At 32.0% G+C, this 19,167-nt stretch overlaps 2 protein-coding genes across 2 annotated transcripts; both read left to right on the top strand.

The window, feature by feature from the left end:
• The first annotated feature begins 1,488 nt into the window (after positions 1-1,488).
• LOC121209611 (uncharacterized) lies at positions 1,489-10,056 on the top strand. The gene is made up of 14 exons (XM_041080562.1): positions 1,489-4,389; positions 4,476-4,604; positions 4,706-4,897; positions 4,990-5,042; positions 5,174-5,450; positions 5,595-5,901; positions 6,508-6,621; positions 7,409-7,605; positions 7,720-7,935; positions 8,060-8,335; positions 8,435-8,582; positions 8,669-8,802; positions 8,930-9,016; positions 9,111-10,056. Exons 1-14 carry the CDS (start codon positions 1,831-1,833, stop codon positions 9,195-9,197), a joined length of 4,776 nt encoding a protein of 1,591 aa, XP_040936496.1. The 5' UTR covers positions 1,489-1,830; the 3' UTR covers positions 9,198-10,056.
• An 834-nt stretch (positions 10,057-10,890) lies between these two features.
• Positions 10,891-12,202, top strand: LOC121209610 (LOB domain-containing protein 27). The gene is made up of 2 exons (XM_041080561.1): positions 10,891-11,835; positions 11,922-12,202. The coding sequence occupies exons 1-2, from the start codon at positions 11,045-11,047 to the stop codon at positions 12,022-12,024; spliced, it is 894 nt and encodes a 297-aa protein (XP_040936495.1). The 5' UTR covers positions 10,891-11,044; the 3' UTR covers positions 12,025-12,202.
• Positions 12,203-19,167: the final 6,965 nt, after the last annotated feature.

Below are 19,167 nucleotides of genomic sequence, written 5' to 3'. Positions count from 1 at the left end.
AGTTGCAAGTAAACATCAAGATCTCAATTTATTTGACATCAAATACTTATACTTAAGATGCCATTTGTTCCATTAAGAAACACAGCCTATGCCCACTTGGTCTAAGTAATCAACCTCCCTTCCATTTATTATATCTGAAATAGATTGATTTGATAATAACTAAAAATTAAATGTTTATATACATTTATTTACTAAAAATTAAATGATAATAACTAAAAATTTACTTAAAAAGCAATTTATTGGATTATTTATTTAATTTAAATATATAAAATTATTTATTTTTAAATGGATAAAGAAAATGATTTTGTATTTAGTCAATTGTCTCCAATTTCGATCCCCTAAGGAATTTGGAAGAATTGATCCCTAGTATAGTTTGGGCCACTAGAGGATGAATATTTGGAATCATTCCCCCATGAAAATATATTTTTAAAAAAATTGATTTTAAAATTTTATATATTTAATGTTATTGTAAAAAAAACTTAATGCGAAAAAAGTTAAAATATTTTAAACGTGATGTTAATATTATGATATATAAAATATTAATTTTAAATATTTTTAGCTTATTAATAAAAATTGTGTATAAAATCTAATGTGAATATATAACTTGTATTTCATAGATTAAAATCACATTTTAATATAACTCTTATAAAATAATAAAAAATCATAAATAATAAAATAATTGACTTGAACAACTGACATCACTTGCAACCTTGATTTAGATTTATTATATATAAAAATATATAAAATATATCTCATGCAAAACTTGTGAGAATTTGCATGAAGAAATAAAATTTATTATTATTATTATTAATTATTTATAAATTAAAATTAGTTAATTTTTATGAAGACTTTTATATTGAAAGTTGAATTATATTTTGTTTTTTTTTTATTTAAAAAAATTAAATAAATTAATTCATATATATTAAATTAAAGAGTAAATTAATCTTTTTATTAAAAAAATAATTTTTATTATTAAAAATTAATCCGTACATAATTAACACGACATCATTTTGTTATTACATGTATAAATTATGCATGAACGAATTAAATTATTAAATAATTAAAAAAGATAATATCTTTTATCACAAAAAGCTAATATTTTCTTTTACAAAGTTTAAATTGCTTACACCTACCCTTCGTTGGTTGGTGTGAAAAGCTTCACCTTTCCTGAAAATTTTATATTCTATTATTCTTCACATCTTCCTTCTAAATAACGTATAACATTTCTCATTTTTATAATTTAAAAAGTAAATTAATATTAAAAATAAATTTAATTTGAAAATTATATTGTTTTTAACATAGTTATTATATAAAAATAATGAAATATAATATTTACTATTTTAAAAACGAAAAAAAGCCAAAATTAATCTAATAAATTTAATGGTTCATGTATATGTTAAATATTAAAAAAAAAAAGGAAAGTGGGCTTAGCATTAAGTAATAAAATTTATCGTTATTAATTATATATAAATTAAAATTGGTTAATCCCCATTTTAGCTTTCTCGCGAATCAAAGTCTCACCCTCTTCCTTCCATGGAATAGGTGCCTTTGTCTGTCACACTCTTGGAGAAGAAGAAGACGAAGACGACGACTACGAAGCTATTTTAACGCTTCGGTTTCATCGCCGATCATTTTCCGTCATCGTACTTTCTGAATTTACGACTTTATCCCTCGCATTTCCAGTAAGTTCATCTTCTTTCTTTCTTTCTTTCTTTCTGAAATCTTTTCTCTGGAAATATATTGATAAAGCACAAGGAGAAAAGAGGAAAAGGAAAAAGAAAAAAGAAAAAGAAAGATTTATGCATGTTGATTCGATTGAGATAATAATCGATGGGGCACAAGAAGAAGAACGTTGCTCCGCGCTCAAAACAGTTTCCGGCGCCAGTGAATGTCGTTAATGATTCAGGTGAAGCTGAGTTGAGTGGGAATAATGCGAAGGTCGGGGTATCGGCTGGTGTTCCGGATGAATCGAATGGTTCGTCTTCGTCGTCTGTGGTTAAGGCTGACTGTGAGCGAGCCCTAACGGCACTCCGACGTGGCAACCATACGAAAGCGCTTCGGTTGATGAAAGAATCGTGCACTCGTCACGAGAACTCGGCTCAGGCCGCTCTAGTTCACCGCGTTCAAGGCACGGTGTGCTTGAAAGTGGCGTCCATCATGGATGACCCCAACGCTAAAAATCGGCATTTGAAAAGCGCGATAGATTCAGCCAGAAAAGCTGTAGAGTTATCACCCAACTCCATCGAATTTGCTCATTTTTATGCTAATTTACTGTATGACACGGCCAACGATGCAAAAGAGTATGAAGAAGTGGTTCAAGAATGCGAACGCGCGTTGGCCATTGAGAATCCGGTGGATCCCGCTAAAGAAAGCTTACAAGAAGAAAGTCAACAGCAAACATTAACTGCGGAAGCGAGGATTTTGCAAGTGCAAAGTGAGCTTAGGTCGTTGATACAGAAATCACATATCGCTTCAATTTCTACTTGGATGAAGAATTTGGGGAGTGGAGAAGAGAAATTCAGGTTTATTCCGGTCCGGAGAGTGACTGATGATCCAATGGAGGTTAGGCTAGTGCCATCGAGAAGGCCTAATGAGATCAAGAAAGCTACGAAGACACCAGAAGAAAGAAGGAAAGAAATTGAGGTTAGAGTTGCTGCTGCTAGGTTGTTGCAGCAGCAGAAATCTGAAGCACCTTCTTCTTCACCACAGTTGCAAAGCAAGGGCGAGAAGGATGAACTGGATTTAACTTCAGGAAGCGGGCAAAGAGGAGCAGATAGGAGGAGGAGGAAGAATGGTTCTACAGCTGAAAGGAAAGATTGGGTTCGATCATATTGGAATTCAATGAGCATTGACTTGAAGAGAGATCTGCTTAGAATTAGGGTTAGTGACATCAAAGCGCATTTTGGTTTGGTGAAAGATGAATTGGCAAGTGATGTCTTATCAGAGGCTTTAGAATTTGCGGAGGCTTATAAGACTTGGAACTTTTGGGTTTGTTGTAGGTGTAGTGAAAAATTTGCGGATTCAGAGTCTCATATGCAGCATGTTGTTCAGGAGCATATGGGGAACCTCATACCAAAAATGCAGAACGTGTTGCCACAGAGTATTGATAGTGAGTGGATAGAGATGCTCCTTAACTGTTCTTGGAATCCTTTGGATATTTCTGCTGCAATTAAAATGATTGGGGACCGTAATGAGCAGTGTAATGATTGCTTTGATGATGCATGGGAGTCATCTCCTGCAAAGGAAATCGTTGGGGTTAGTTACAGTTGTGGTAGTGTAGAGGGTAATGTTTGTGAGAAAGTTTCTAGCATTGAGTGCAAAGGATGCGATGGAAACAAGGGTTCTGTAACATATCCCCTTGTTGATTGTTGGCCAACAGTGGCTGATGCTGAGCGTGCAAAGTTGCTTGAAAGAATTCATGCCACATTTGAACTGCTTATTAGACATAAGTACCTTGCTGCTAGCCATCTTAACAAGGTGATACAGTTCACAATGGATGAGTTGCAGAGTCTGGTTTCTGGTTCTCAGCTTCTAAATCATGGCATAGATCAAACTCCCATGTGTATCTGTTTTCTGGGATCTACACAGCTTAGAAAAGTTCTCAAATTCCTACAGGACTTATCTCATTCTTGCGGTCTGGCTAGATACTCTGAGAAGACTGCTCCTGTGGATGATGTGCATGGTGCTACTAAGATTCTTGAGGTTAAGGAGAAGATTGTTCTTAATGCAGATGCTTCGTGTCTCCTCTTGGACGAACATTTATTGCCTGATGCAGCAATAGAAGATTCTGCCATGGAAAAGTCCAGAGGTAGCAATGGAAATGAGTTTGTACAGGATGCTGATGCTCTGCTGTCCTGGATCTTTTCAGGCCCCTCAAGTCAGTATCAATTGGCATCATGGGTACACATGAAAGCAGAGAAAACACAGCAAGGACTAGAAATTCTCCAGATGCTGGAGAAGGAGTTTTATCACCTACAGAGTCTCTGTGAGAGAAAATGTGACCATATGAGCTACGAGGAAGCATTGCAAGCTTTAGAGGATCTCTGTCTTGAAGAAGGTAAGAAGAGGGAGACTGCCACTGAATTTGTTCATCAAAGCTACGAATCTGTCCTTAGAAAGCACAGAGAAGAACTTGTTGAGACTGAGAGTGATGATATGTTCCTTAGCAGTAGATTTGAGTTAGATGCTATTACAAATGTTTTACAAGAAGCAGAAGCACTGAATATCAATCAATTTGGCTATGAGAATACTTATGCTGGTGTGACTTCTCAGTTGTGTGACTTGGAATCTGGGGAAGATGATGACTGGAGAGCTAAGGATTATCTGCATCAAGCGGACACCTACATAGAAGTTGCCATTCAGAGACAGAAGGAACAATTATCTCTAGAGGTCTGTCATTTGCTTTAGGTGCAACTTTCAATATAAAGAATTGATTCTTAACCTGCCATTCTTAATTATTTCATTTTGTCAAGCAGCTAAGCAAAATCGATGCACGAATTATGCGAAACGTTACTGGGATGCAGCAGTTGGAACTCAAACTTGAGTCTGTATCTGCACATGATTATCAGTCAATAATGCTGCCTTTAGTGAAATCATACTTGAGGGTTTGTATTAAGCTAATTGGATTTATGTGTTCTATTTCATATAGACTATGCCATATCGTGATATGTTTTTTTATCTATTTATTTATCATTTTTAAATTCAGGCACACTTGGAGGACATGGCTGAGAAAGATGCCACTGAGAAATCTGATGCTGCGAGAGAAGCATTTTTAGCAGAGCTTGCACGTGACGCTAAGAAGGTTGCTCGAGGAGGAAGTGGTAATTCCAGACATTCTCAGGAGAAAGTCAAGGATAAGAAAAAGAACAAGGAGTTCAGAAAATCCAAGGATTCAAAGGTATTGCCACTTTTTATTTTTTAATATTCAGCTGCTAGTAACTTAAATTGCATGTTCCATGGTGCAGGTCTAATGTTTTCTTACTGTTTCAGGGTTATGGTGGAAATGAGCTGCATATGCTAAATGATGAGACTGCTGAGCAAGTGTATATTTCCTGCTGTTCTCCATTCGCATATTCTCATTGTCTATTCTGATCATTCTTCTCTTTGCAAGTGGTGATAGTACCTTTTGGTATAGTTTAATATTAATGTGCATTTTCATGTGTGTTTCTTGCAGTTCTGGGGCAGCTGATGGTGACCATCTAGATTCTAAAGTTGTTTCTGTGAATAATGATGACTTAAAACAGCAAGAAGAGGAATTTAGACGAAAAATAGAGCTCGAAGAAGAGGAAAGGATGCTTGAGGAGACTTTGGAGTATCAAAGATGGATTGAGAATGGGGCTAAACCGAAGCACCTTGCAGAGCAAAATACAAGAACTATTCAAACGCATGCAGAGAAAGCGGTTGATGGATTGCATGATGCATGTTTGGATGCTGGTAATCTAGATATTCAGGTGAGCATTATGTTGGTGACTCTTTCCTTTATGCATGATGAGATGGAAAGTTGGAAAGATATCATGCCAAGATGTGCTTCATGCTGTTACCTTTATAGGAACCATGATGAGATAATCAGAAAAGTTTATAAACTTTCTTTTCAGCAACATTTGGCACCAAGGAGCGGGGTCGCAAACAAATTGGAAAGCATACCAATGAGCGCTGCCAATGGTTCAGCTGTGCCAGTGACTTCTATTACATCCGGCACTAGGGGTGCTGTCCCAGATGATGGTTTTTTTCCTAGTAATCAATGGACAGGAAGAAAGGGTCGACGACATAAGGGTAACAACAAATTTCTTGATGGAAAGTATCAAGTCTCGTCATCTGAAAATCAAAACATTCAAAGTAGAATCTCTCATGGCAACGTGGAAGAACAAGTTGGATATGTTGATGGTGGCCCCATGGACAGTGGTAAAGCTTATTTTGATGCTACAATAAATCTATGGTTTGATGAGCTGGAGCTTTTTGATTTACTGGATCTCAAGTCTAGACATATGTGCTCATGCACCCACACTCTTATCCTTATAATATTGGCCTATCTTCTCTTTCTGTTTTGCTTATTCAAAATATTCTTTTGGCTACCTTGTATTATACTATTAGGTATACAAAATTAAGTATGAGATTGTATAGATATAATGCTTGCCACGTTTTCTTTTGGAAAGTTACATTTTCCTGCTTAATTTTGTTAGCTGCAAAAATTATTCTATGTTAACCTGTTCCACATGCATTCTCTTATTATCTATCTATACTATGTAGAGGGAAAATGACTATCTAAGCTTTAGAATACAAGGAATAAAGTGTATGAAGTTGTATGAGGAAATATAATCATTATTATATGCTATCCCATTCCACATTCTGCTCTGATCACCGTGCCATAATGGTTATAGACCATCTATCATTGTGAATTTGTGTTAATATTTTTTTATTATTGTTAGTTTTTATGTGGTAAGCTGCTTTTCTAATTTATTTGTCCAACTTTTGGGAACTAAGTCGATGTGGGTGTTTCTGTAAAACCAGCTGCTCCTGTATCTGGGGAAGGTGGTACAAAGACTTTAAGACAACTGCAAGCTGAGGAAGATGACGAAGAAAGGTTCCAAGCAGACCTTAAGACGGCCATTCGCCAAAGTCTTGGTAATGTCCTTACCGCATTTACTTTTTCATGCTTCTTATTGTTTCCCTACACTTACAAATTTGTACTTGAGATTAGGTATCTTGAAACAAGTCATCCATATAACTGTTTTAGTGTATGTTCGGTAAATTCTCACCCATTTTCTCATTAGCATCTCATGAACAGACTTTAAGACGATTTCGCCTATGAATTTTTTATTGGTAAAAGAAAAATATCCGTTCTTCTTTAAGGAAGATTTTGCAGTCAATAATGCTTTTCTACAGTTTTTGTTGAGACAAACTCAGGTGAAACACTTTTTCCTGGGTATTTGTTACAAAGGTTAAGTGTTGGTGTCCTCAATCTGATTGGCTAAAGTGCGAAATTTTTTTGACAATGAGCTGCCTAGTTATGCATTTATATTTAACTTTGTAGTTTTGGCTAAACTCTATTGCATGTACCTGTATTTGGCAGTCTATTGTGTTGGTGCATGAATAATCTCACATGCATGCATTTGTATTTAACTTGGTAGTTGTAGCTCAACTCTAGCGAGTGTACCGGTATTTGGCAGTCAGTTGCTGAGATAAGTTCCACTTTTATAAATTGGACTGATACTTTTTGTTGTAACAGAGGTATTCCTTACTGTAGTATAGTTCTGTTGTGTAGTGTTGTTCTTTATGATTGATTGCAGCTTGGCTGCAAAGCTGCACATACCGTTAAACATGGTCTCGGCGTTAAGTTTCTAATTTTCATTTTTCTTGAGTAGATGGTCTGCTTGAGCAGCTTTCTAACCTTGTTATTGTCATTTTTCAGACACATACCAAGCACAACAGAGATTTCCCTTGGCTTCAAGTTTGAAAGCAGTAGAAAGGGTACCTTTGGAAGTAAAAACCCATGGTGTCTCACCAAATGAGGTCTCCGGTGAAGGTTTGAAAGAAACTGAAATGTTTGGTACAGGTCTGCTGAATGATGTTGGCGAATATAATTGCTTTCTGAATGTTATTATACAGGTTAGTTTTTCTCGTACTGTAATTCCTGGTCCCTTTCAGCCCACCGTCCTTAAACTTGGCCCTCTATGTAATCTTCCCTTTCTAATCATTTGCTGCCTTTGGTATTAACTTCAGTCATTGTGGCACTTGAGACGGTTTCGTGATGAATTCTTGCGGAGATCAGCATCAGATCATGTTCATGTGGGAGATCCATGTGTTATCTGCGCACTATATGAAATTTTCACTGCCCTGAACATCGCATCTAGTGATGCACGGAGAGAACCAGTAGCCCCTACATCACTTAGAATAGCCCTTAGCAACTTGTATCCAGATAGTAACTTTTTCCAAGAGGTAAAATCAGTGCTTATTCTACATCGCATTTCTAATTGTTAGCTATCCCATCATTACTCAAAATTACGATTTTAGATGGATGTCTATGTTTGAAAGATTTGACAAAGATACTAGCAATTTACAGGGTCAGATGAACGATGCTTCTGAAGTATTGGCCGTAATATTTGATTGCCTTCATCGGTCTTTCACTTCTGCTTCAAGTGTTTCTGATGCTGATTCTATGGACAGCAACTGCACGGGCTCTTGGGATTGTGCAAATAGTGCTTGTACAGTGCATTCTCTTTTTGGAATGGATATCTTTGAACGAATGAATTGCTACAGTTGTGGTGTGGAGTCCAGACATTTGAAGTACACTACTTTCTTTCATAACATAAATGCCAGTGCACTGCGAACAATGAAGGTGTCTATCCTTTGCGCATGGAAAAAAGAACTCTAGAACTCCTTTTGAACAATTTTCTTTTCTTGGTTATTCCTAACAAAACATTTTTTTACCTTTCAGGTTATGAGTGAAGAAAGCTCCTTTGATGAGCTTTTAAATCTTGTGGAGAGGAACCATCAATTAGCTTGTGATCAAGAGGCTGGTGGCTGTGGGAAGCTCAACTATGTCCATCACATTCTCTCAAATCCACCACATGTTTTCACTACAGGTTGTGCTTGAAGTTATTAAATGAATTTATACTTGGTTACTCAGTGGTTTATACTTCTAAAATCATTATCATTTTTGGTCTTGCAGTTCTCGGTTGGCAGAATACATGTGAAAGTGCTGATGACATAGCAGCAACACTGGCTGCCTTAACTAATGAAATAGATATTAGTGTGCTTTATCGGGGTATTGATCCCAAGAATAAGCATAACTTGGTCTCTGTGGTACGAATGCGCAGTCTATTTTCCTCTTTGCACGTGTTTGTGTTTTAATTTGGAGTACAAATTTTAAAATGCAGAAATAGGGGTGATTATTGGACATTATTTTTAAGGTTTGATTTTAAACTCTCAGGTTTGCTATTATGGGCAACATTATCATTGTTTTGCCTATAGTCATGATCATGAAAGATGGGTTATGTATGATGACCAAACTGTCAAGGTAAGTTTGTGTTCTATTATGGATGTATGGCATGTCATGTCATCCAGTGTATTCTCTAATCTCTGGTACTACAAAACTGATTTTTGATGTTCAGGTAATTGGTAGCTGGGCTGATGTTCTTACAATGTGCAAACGGGGGTGCTTGCAACCACAGGTTCTTTTCTTTGAAGCTGTAAACTAAAGAATTTTTTGTCAAATCTTGTCATAATGATACACAAAGATAGCATTGAGCTTAACATGGGTTTTGGCTTCGGTTCGCTATCAAGTGAAGTGTTGTTCATAGTCACATTGCAGTTTATACTGTAAAAATATGCAAAATTGGTTCCAGAGGAAAGCCAGAGATGTTTTGTTATAGTAAATCCAGAGTTGTGATGTATAAAGGAAAGGGAAGAATTTTGGGACTCCTTTGAGTTTTTGTAGGAGAAAGTGAAGTCGTTTTTAAGGGAAGATATGATGTACCAAAGAATTTTGGAACTTCCTGATAAAGTGGCTCCAGTCGAGGGGGAAAAGTACCCCTGAAATTTTATATGAATGGGTAGCCATGAATGGCATTATTGAATGAGAATGTAATGCAGCAAGGATAGTTGACAGGAGGATATAGCAATTATAAGTGGGGAAGATATTAGATATGGAAACTGTTGTAGATGGATTTTTTTTTTTTTGGTTCAAAAGATTATTTCCCCCAATATATTTTGAAGAGAAGGTTAAGTATGGGTCAACATCAGGACCCTACGGTGTTCAACTCATGATATTTCAGCTTATAGTAAAATTTTGTTGTGACCCTGATGCTGTTTCTATTTTGAAATGTACATGCATCTGTGTTTAGAAATTGCACCCATTCACTGCCTCTTCATTTTCCTACAAACCATTGCCAGATTTGTAACTATTTTTGATATTTAAGTAGATGCTTTTCTTCAATCATGGTTTTATGAACTAAGTAGGGTCCACTCTCGAGTTTTTGTATAATAATTACGAATAGAAAATTTTTATTGCATTATGGATTTCAAAGTTATTTGTCAATGATAAATATTATTTATGAATGTTAATGAATAATTAATTATAAATATAAACAATTATTCATTATTATTCTTAATGTAACATTAAAATAATTTGAAATGTTTTCACCATCATAATCATAATAATTTGAATTGAGGACATTTACCATTTTTTTGGATTCATGATTCTAAGCAGGAGACAATATTAACGGCAAAAATTAATAGATTTAATAAGCTATAGAATTTTAAAAAAATATATTTTGATACTTATGTAACTATAAAATTTTGATTTTTTTTTAATTTTAAGATAATTGATGTTATTTTGGATTTAACAAGATTTTTTTTTTCAATTGAAATACAGTGTTTATTTTTTAAAAAAACTACAATTATACTAGAAGTTACAATCATAATATTTGAAATATGCGATTATTTGAAAATTAAGTGAATGGCTTAAATCGTTAAATATAAGATACAATCAAACTTTTTTAAATTTTAAATTAGAATATTGAATAAATATATATATTAATAAATTTTAACTTTAATTTCAAATATAAAATATAATTAAAAGTAAGCTTATGTTATGCTTCATTAAAGGAAAATGCAAGAATCATTCGCATATATCTTACTGTGTTATATATAATTATTTATTAAAGGTTCAACTTTAAAATCTTGCACTAGTTGTTTGCCAAGTTACCCACTGTCGACACTTGTGACACACAAGTACCCAACCCTAAACCTAAGGCAGCCCCTTAAAATTAGAATTCTCCTAAATTCCCCAATTTATGTCCCCTAAGATAACGGTCACACACTTGGAAACCCAACCCAACTTCCCATTTCCATTACGCCTTTTCTCTTTTTTACTCGGTCTTTTTTTTACATCCACCAAATCCGCTGATATCAGACCTTTTCACCTCAAATTTCGAAACCCCTATTTTCAGTTTCAACGCCCCCCTTCCCCTATTTTCTTTGCTCCTTCTTCTCCGTTTAGTGTTTCACCCCCACAGTTAACCCTGTTTAATGATACCATGCAAACATGACCCTCAAAAGTGGCACCACCAGCGCCTGCGCCGCCTGCAAATACCAAAGGCGAAAATGCATCCCCGAATGTCTCCTCGCCCCTTATTTCCCTGCCGACCAAACCAAAGTCTTCCAAAACGCCCACAAATTATTCGGCGTTAGCAACATCGTTAAAATCCTTAAAAGTTTAGATCCTTCTCAACATGCCGAAGCCATGCGTTCTATTAAATACCAAGCCAATGTTCGTGACAAGTTCCCCGTTTACGGCTGTTTGGGTGTCATCCGTCAGCTTTATTACCAAATTCAGTTACGCGAAGAGGAATTCCACTCCGTGCTTTCACAACTCGAAATGTATAGACAATATCACCACGAGGTGCCTTCGCAACTAGAGCTAGGCATGGCACCACCTACGAACGGTCTAAATTTTCTCACCGCCGTATCGGACATGCCGGTTTCGATGCAACATTCCTACTCTAACAGTAATAACATTGGTTATTGCTCTTCTTACGTAGATTCTAAGGACCATAATAATAATAACAATAATAGTAATAGTAATAGTAATAATAATAATAATAATAATTCTTTGTGGATTCAACACCCTTTTCTCGCTACAAACAATAGCAGCAGCTCCAACAGCAATGAGAATAATCCATTAATGGCAATTCAATCTCAGCTGTTGGTTTCAGACATGCAGCCTTTAGTTAAACAACACGAAGTTGTTCAAGATTACGATGAACTTCATCCTTTCTTCGATACTATCGATGACAGACAATCATTTATTCATTCTAAAGAACCTTATGATTCCAGGTAACCAATATATATATATATGATCATATATGTGTGTGAATTAAACTGGGATTTAAGTATTGATGGTGTGGGTTTGAATGGTGCAGTTGTGAAGATTCAGCAAAAGAAACAACACAAGCAATTGAACTTGTTCCCAATAATGAATTGAAGAATGCTGCTGCTTGCTTCAGTCTCACTAGTGTTCACTGATGAAAAATAGCAGCCAGAGAAAAAAGAAAAGAAAACCTATGTACTGCAACTTACATATTCTTTTATGTCATTTCATTTCTTCATAGTTTAGATATTCTATACAGTGCATCCCACTGCTAGAATAAGAGTTGAACATTTCTGGGCTTTAATGGTTCCATGTTTTACCCTTTTTTTTAAATATTTTAATTAGTTTAAAATTGGTATAGATAATTATCATATACCAGCCAGGTCAAGATGATATGTGTAATTTTTTTAATTAGTTTAAAAATTATTTTTTAGGGTGTAGTGACAAGGTCTATCACACTTTTAAAGTGAGAAGGTGATGCGCTTATCTTCTTAGTATGTTTATAGAAAATGAAGGATTAGTCACGCACTATGGAGAAGATATTGTTGAGAATGATAGTTACGAATATCAAACATGAATCTTATAATCAACTTGAAAATATGGAAAAATATTTTTTTCAACTATTTTAAACACCAAATTTGTTACCCTAATCCAAATCCATATAAATGTGTAATTTTTTAAATTTCAGTTCGTATGTTTTTATTATAAAAAATTAAATATCAAATATATTTTCATTGGAATTTTTTTTTACTTTTTTTACCAAACATATTTTTAATTAAAAAAAACATTTTCAAAAATAAATGAAAGTTTAGTGAATTAATTTTTTATACAATGTCTTCTTCTATCATAATCTATTTCTAATTCTTAAATTAAATAAAAAAATTTAAAACACAACTTTTTAATTATTATAATATTAACTATATTTAATTTATACATATAAGTTGATTGAGTTTTAGTTTGATTAGTATAAGTAATATTGTCAATACAAGAAAATGTAGGTTCGAGTGCGCAACAGCGAATTATCTTTTTATTTATGAGTTGACGATAGATTATGAATAATTTTAAACATTAATCTCACAAAAAAATAATCAGAATATATAATAAATTAAATATTATTAAAAAAAAGGCGTATAAACTTTATAGTTTTATCAGCATGACATCAACATGCCTTGACAAAATCTTTGCCTATTTATGTGGCAGAATTTTTTCAAAACCAACCAATGATGATGGACTACCGTACGAAGGAATATTGCCCTTTTCCACTCGAATTCCAATTTCGATTTTCTTAATTTAAAAATTACATATAATATATAATACTATTTATAATCTCTTTTCTAGGATAAATTCACTACTTTAATAGGTCTAATCTCATGATATTAATTGAATTAAGATTTAATTAACCTCTAATATTAATATTTAAATTGATATTATTTAAAATATATCATATATTATTTATTAGACTTGTACATGAATCGGGTTGAGTCCTAATAAAATTCTAGACCCGTTTGATATGTTTGGATTCGGCCCAAAAAATAGACTTAAATTTTTGCCCAAGTCCGACTCGGATTATAGATGTTAAACATGGGCTCAACTCGTATTAAATATTTTTATTTTATTTTTATATAATTTTTTTAAAAATATAATACATAAAAAATACTAAAAATATTAAAATAATTATTTCTCAACAAATTAAAAATTAATTAAAAAAGTCTTTATACTTAAATAACATTAAGATAAGTACAACTTAACAAGTAAATATCTCTAAAATAGTAACAAAATTAACAATAAAATAAAAATTATACAATATCAAAATAACAACAACAAAATAATAAAATGGCAGCAAAACAATGAGAAAACAATAACAAAACAACAATTTTTTTTTCTTTTTGCAAATTGAAGCCAGGCCTGGCTTGGGCAAAAAAAAAACTTACTTGAGGCCTAACCTATTTTCTAAATAGACTTTTTTTTTTGTCCAAACTCATTTTTCAAGTCTATATTTTTTACCTAAATTTTCTTATTTTTTAGGCAAACCTTAGAGCCAAATATCCAACCATGAATATATCTATTCTATAGGATTTTTCAATATATTTAAAATTATTAAATTTTGATGGAAGGATAGGATATCTCATTATTCATAATAAAAGACATAACAACAATAAATTAACCGGTTACTATTGTTACCTTTATAAAACATTAAAATATAAAACAATTAATATATATATATAATATCGATAATGTATGTTATTAATAAATTATATGGTAACATATATAAAAATTATTTGAATTTAATTTTTAAATTTTATTTATGTTATATTATTATCTAATTTGATTAATTAAGAACCATAGACCATTAATATAATTTTTGGTACGCAATTATATTATTTTTTTGAATAATTTAATTATAAATTTTGACACAATGCTTAAAATTATTCTTAGTCTTTTCTTAACTCATAAATATGAGAATAACGCGTTTCAATATATTAGAATCCACATTCTCTTGCATTAATAATAATATTTATGTCAATTGAGCTAACACTCAGTTAATAATTATATCACATATTAAATAATAAATAATATAATACCATTGGACATGGATAAGGATTAGCAACCATATCATGAACCCGGTGACACGAAAGCTGACAAGTGACATCCAATTTGGCAATTTGAAGTAATTTTATTGAATTTTCTTTCCAAAAATAATGGGATTGTTTAATATTACATCTTATCAGGTGGTGCATGCTTAGAATTATTCCAACATCATTTGAATATTTTATCAGGTGGTGCATGCTTAGAATTATTCCAATATCATTTGAGTATATATTCATATTAAAAACATTCAAATATTTTGTAATTTATAATATATTTTATTATATTTTAACAATTTCAATTTGTATACTATTTTGTGTTACAAAATATTTTATTTATACGAAATCGCATAGCTCAAAGTTTATTTTTTATTTTTTTGGTCAAACGTAGCTAAAAATTGAAACTTCATTAATAATGACTATTTTTCAAATTTGTATTTGTAAACATTACTTCAATGTTGAAAACTATATTTATTTTGGATTTATTTTATTAATGTTCAAGACGTCGAGTCAGCGTCGCAGTTCAAAGGATATGTATCTCAAGGTTCCTGTAAATTTTTACATTTTTTATTTTTAAATTCGAGTTTAATTATTAATGTTGTTAAATTTATTAGTATAATATTTTGAAATAATAATAAAAATATTCATTTGATAATCATGTAACAAAAGATAATGTTATGAACTCAAATTTAATTGAATAATTTTAACGTTATCAACAATTAAATTTACATTTTTAAATATAAAATATAGAGAGATTGAATTTTTTAAAATAAAAAAAAAGACTAAATTCTTAACATGAAAAGAGTACAAGGGCCTACAGTACATTTTAACTCTTTTTTCCTAAAAGAGGAATTCTCTCAACTTGTCGTGTACGAGTTTCCTAGTTCCTACTTTCACGTATAAATTATAAAAGTAAGTTTATTTTACGTAATATTTACGTAATAATTTTTTAGGGGTTAAATTAAAATTGTAAAATTTTATGAGTTAAAATCTAAAAAAAAGTTATTGATGTAAAAAATTTGAACTAAATTGTTGATTCATTTGAAGTGTGTAAAATGAAAATTATCTATTAATCAAAAGATAAAATTAGCATAAATTAAATAATTAAACATTAGCCCTTTAGTCAAAAAAAATTAATAATTAGAAGAGACTAAAATGAAAATTATTCCATTTGAGATTACTACGTGATTTAGTGTCGTACGAATAATATTTAGCAATAAAGTTAAATATTTTAAGGGTCTTTTATTTGTAAAAGATAGTTTTTTTAGATTGATGATGAAAATGATTGGTTTTGGCAAATTAATTAATAGCTATTGAATTAGAGGAGACAAAAAAATGGGTATACTTCATTTCCTTGCATTTGGTGTAAGACAAAGTGATAAGCACAGATCTTTCTTACCTATTCACGTTAGACATGGCAAAATTCGAACCGCTCATATGGAGTAAATTTTTTTAGATAGTACGTATGGATTAATTATGATAATTTATTACCTTTTACCGTTTTGCTCCACCATAAAAATTATCATTTTATTTTTAATGTAATAATATATTATAGAAAATTTTATATATTTTATGTTTAAATATTTTTCGAAGAATTATGTTTAATTATTTATTGGACTTTAAAAATATTAAAAATATTAAAGATAAGTAATAAAATTTAAATTGAAGCGGTGCAGGGTAAGATAAGATAGGGTAGGGTAAGGTGGAGCGGGGATAATAGTGGATTTCAATATTATATATCCAATAGTAGAGCGAGACAGGTGGTGGAACAAAACATATCAACTGTAAAATAGTGATAGATTTAACAATATCCACTCCTTCGTGCTCCGTTGCCAATCCTAACCTCTAGTTTTAAAATTAGAAAAGAAAAAAAAAGTGTGCATAAAAGGAGCATATATATTCTTACCCTTTTTGTCTTTTTAATTATTTATATATATTATATTTGGTATGAGAATATACCATACTATTTAGTACTGAATTAAATATTGATACATCATCAAAAGATATGAAATAAATTTAAAGTATATTTTTGGTATAATATTACATTTAGCTCTCAATATTTATATTTTTTGTTAATTTGATCTTTAATTTTTTTTAAAGTTAAATTTGTCCCTTAAACTTTAAAAAAGAGCGAAATAGTTTTTTTAACAAAAACATTGGCTAAAATATTAATTTTTTAATGATATTGGCACAGTAACCTATATGACAATCCATGAGTACTTCAAGTTAATATGATACTATTTATTTTATATGTCATGTCATCAAATAATTTAAAATTTATAAAAAAAAAAGTAGCATGAAGTACACATAGATTATCACGTTGGCTGTCTTGTTTTAAATCTAACATTTTGGTTAATATTTTTGTTAAAAAAAAAACAAATTGAGTCTTCTTGAAAGGTTAATAGTCAAATTCGATTATTGTTAAAAGGTTAAAGCTAAATTTAGTTAAAAATAAATAAAAACTAATAGAAAAATATATAAATATTAAAAGCTAAATTTAGCATTAAATTTTTATTATTTAATGATGCCTAGTTATCTAATTTATAATTAACCGTAGGAAACTATTCACGGTGCATCAAATATAAAGTTTATATAAAGAAACCCTAATATGTTTGTATTAAAATGCAAATTTTAAAGTTTAGATATTACTCGATTGAGTTTTAATTCGACTAGCATGAGCATTGTTATTAATGTAAGATGATATAAGTTTAAATACGTTGAAGCGCATTATCCTCTTATTTATCGGTCGAAAAAAATATAAATAATTCAAGTATTAAAATATAAACTCGAAAGTTGTCTTTCTTTTTCCAAAATTAAAATTTTTATCAGTTTTCAAAATTCCGTGAATTTAATTTTGGGTAAATTACACCAACAGTCACCCAATTTTGGGTAGCTGACAAAACAGTCACCTAAGTTTCATTTCAATCACTCAACTTTCGAAAAGTTACAAAGCAGTCGCTAACGTTATAAAAAAGTGACAAAATAGTCACTAATTAACAGTTACCGTTAAGTTGTTAACGGGATTGCTGATGTTACAAGTTAACCAGCTGATGTGGCAAGTTAACTTGCCACATCGGTGAAGTGGCTTCATTCTTCTTCTTCTTCTGCTGCTGCTGCTGAGTTGGTTGAAATGATTATTAACACCAAAGGATAGTACCTTCTGAAAAACCTTCATGGTTATGCAACTGGGGCTTTTGGTGGCTTACTTGCAGTAACAACACTAGATTCAGTCGAAGTTTTGTTGGTTCACATTGAGAATTTTGCTTAGGGTTCAATGCCTCTGCTTCTTTTGGAGAAGACCTTTTTGGCCCTTCACCGGCAACATTAATCACCACTTTTCTTCCTCCACCGTTTCCCTTCGCCATTTCTTTAATTTTTAGTACTTCATCTTATCCCTTTCAATAATTTTCACTCTTATACATAAGTCTAATGAAAAAACAAAGTTCTTGCAGGAAGAGGACATGCAAAATGAGGAGGGGACTAAAGTGGTTAACACAAAGAATTTGAACCCAAATATAGAAATAGAGCATTCACAGAGTCCCATTAAGGAGTTGGAAAGCAGGAGATTAACCTTTGGAAGGAAACTGCTTGAGTTGCATAGTCTAAAAGAGAAGTTGTCATGCATTGCTTATTTGCAGAAGGATTTAACTGGCAAAACTGCAAAAATTGGCAAGCTCAATTTCACAATTTCTGCACTTAAGGCTGAGATAAAGGATCTTCAAGAAATTATGAGACAGGATAACATGGAAATAAAGCAGTTGATAGAGGAATTGCAGAGGAAAAATAGCAATGGTAGCCAGATAAAGGGGCAGATAATTTTGCTTGAAGAGCAATTATCCGGATTTACAGCCATTGAAACCTCTACTATAGAGATGCTTTGGTTAAGAACAGGCTTGAAGATATTAAAAATATTGAATTAAAAGTTATTAAAAAGAGGAGGAGAAACAAAGAACTTGAGCTTGAAAAGAGGGAAATTTTTGTTCTAGATACACGACATATTAACCATTAAACCTTCTTCTTCTTCTTCTCCTCCTCCTCTTCTTCTTCTTTTTTTTTTTCTGTTGGGAAGCTTAAGTAAAAATGAAGAACGAAAGCATTAAGTTGAATTTGGCAGAAGCGAGTGAGACGATCTTCCGATTCCAGATTTGGCCAAGTTGTCAGTTGCTTGATTAGCATCCCCGGATTAGAACTTGATGGTCATTTACTAGTCATTTAAAATTTTTTCCCATTAAAAGCTTGAAATTTATCCTTTCTTTCAGTGTGTTTTTCTCTGCTATAAGTTTGAATGCAGGTACCGTTCATTGAGATTTTTAGTCCTAATTTCCATATTAAATTTTATCTTTGCAAAAGCTTGAATGGCCTATTTTCTCGTTACAACTTACAAGTATACAACAAGTATTGTATAGGGAGGGATTGTGAGAGAAATGAAACTCAGAACTTTAATTTGAAAAGCAAAAATAAAAGAAGGGAAAGGTAAATTACAGGGATTGCGTTTGTTTTGTCTTCAAAATAAGAAGAAAATTACAGGGATTTCTTTAAAGGAAGAAGAAAGAGAATGAGAGGGGAGAAACGGGTTTAGGAAAGAAGAAAATGTTAGACCCCGTCACCTGCCATGTCACTTTGCCGTGACGTCTGTGACGGAAAACTGTAAAAGGGACTGTTTTATAATTTTTTAAAAGTTGAGTGACTAAAATAAAATTTAAGTGACTGTTT

The sequence above is a fragment of the Gossypium hirsutum genome, chromosome A11, assembly GCF_007990345.1.
Source record: "Gossypium hirsutum isolate 1008001.06 chromosome A11, Gossypium_hirsutum_v2.1, whole genome shotgun sequence".
Taxonomy (NCBI): Eukaryota; Viridiplantae; Streptophyta; class Magnoliopsida; order Malvales; family Malvaceae; genus Gossypium; species Gossypium hirsutum.
This window is presented reverse-complemented; position numbering and strand designations above follow the sequence as displayed.

Excerpts from the sequence above, each read along its gene's own strand:
- LOC121209611 (XM_041080562.1), top strand. The coding sequence starts at position 1,831 with ATGGGGCACAAGAAGAAGAACGTTGCTCCGCGCTCAAAACAGTTTCCG. Across the intron at positions 8,803-8,929 it reads AGCATAACTTGGTCTCTGTG|GTTTGCTATTATGGGCAACA; the intron begins GTACGAATGCGC and ends TTAAACTCTCAG. Across the intron at positions 9,017-9,110 it reads ATGATGACCAAACTGTCAAG|GTAATTGGTAGCTGGGCTGA; the intron begins GTAAGTTTGTGT and ends TTTGATGTTCAG.
- LOC121209610 (XM_041080561.1), top strand. The coding sequence starts at position 11,045 with ATGACCCTCAAAAGTGGCACCACCAGCGCCTGCGCCGCCTGCAAATAC. Across the intron at positions 11,836-11,921 it reads AAAGAACCTTATGATTCCAG|TTGTGAAGATTCAGCAAAAG; the intron begins GTAACCAATATA and ends TGAATGGTGCAG.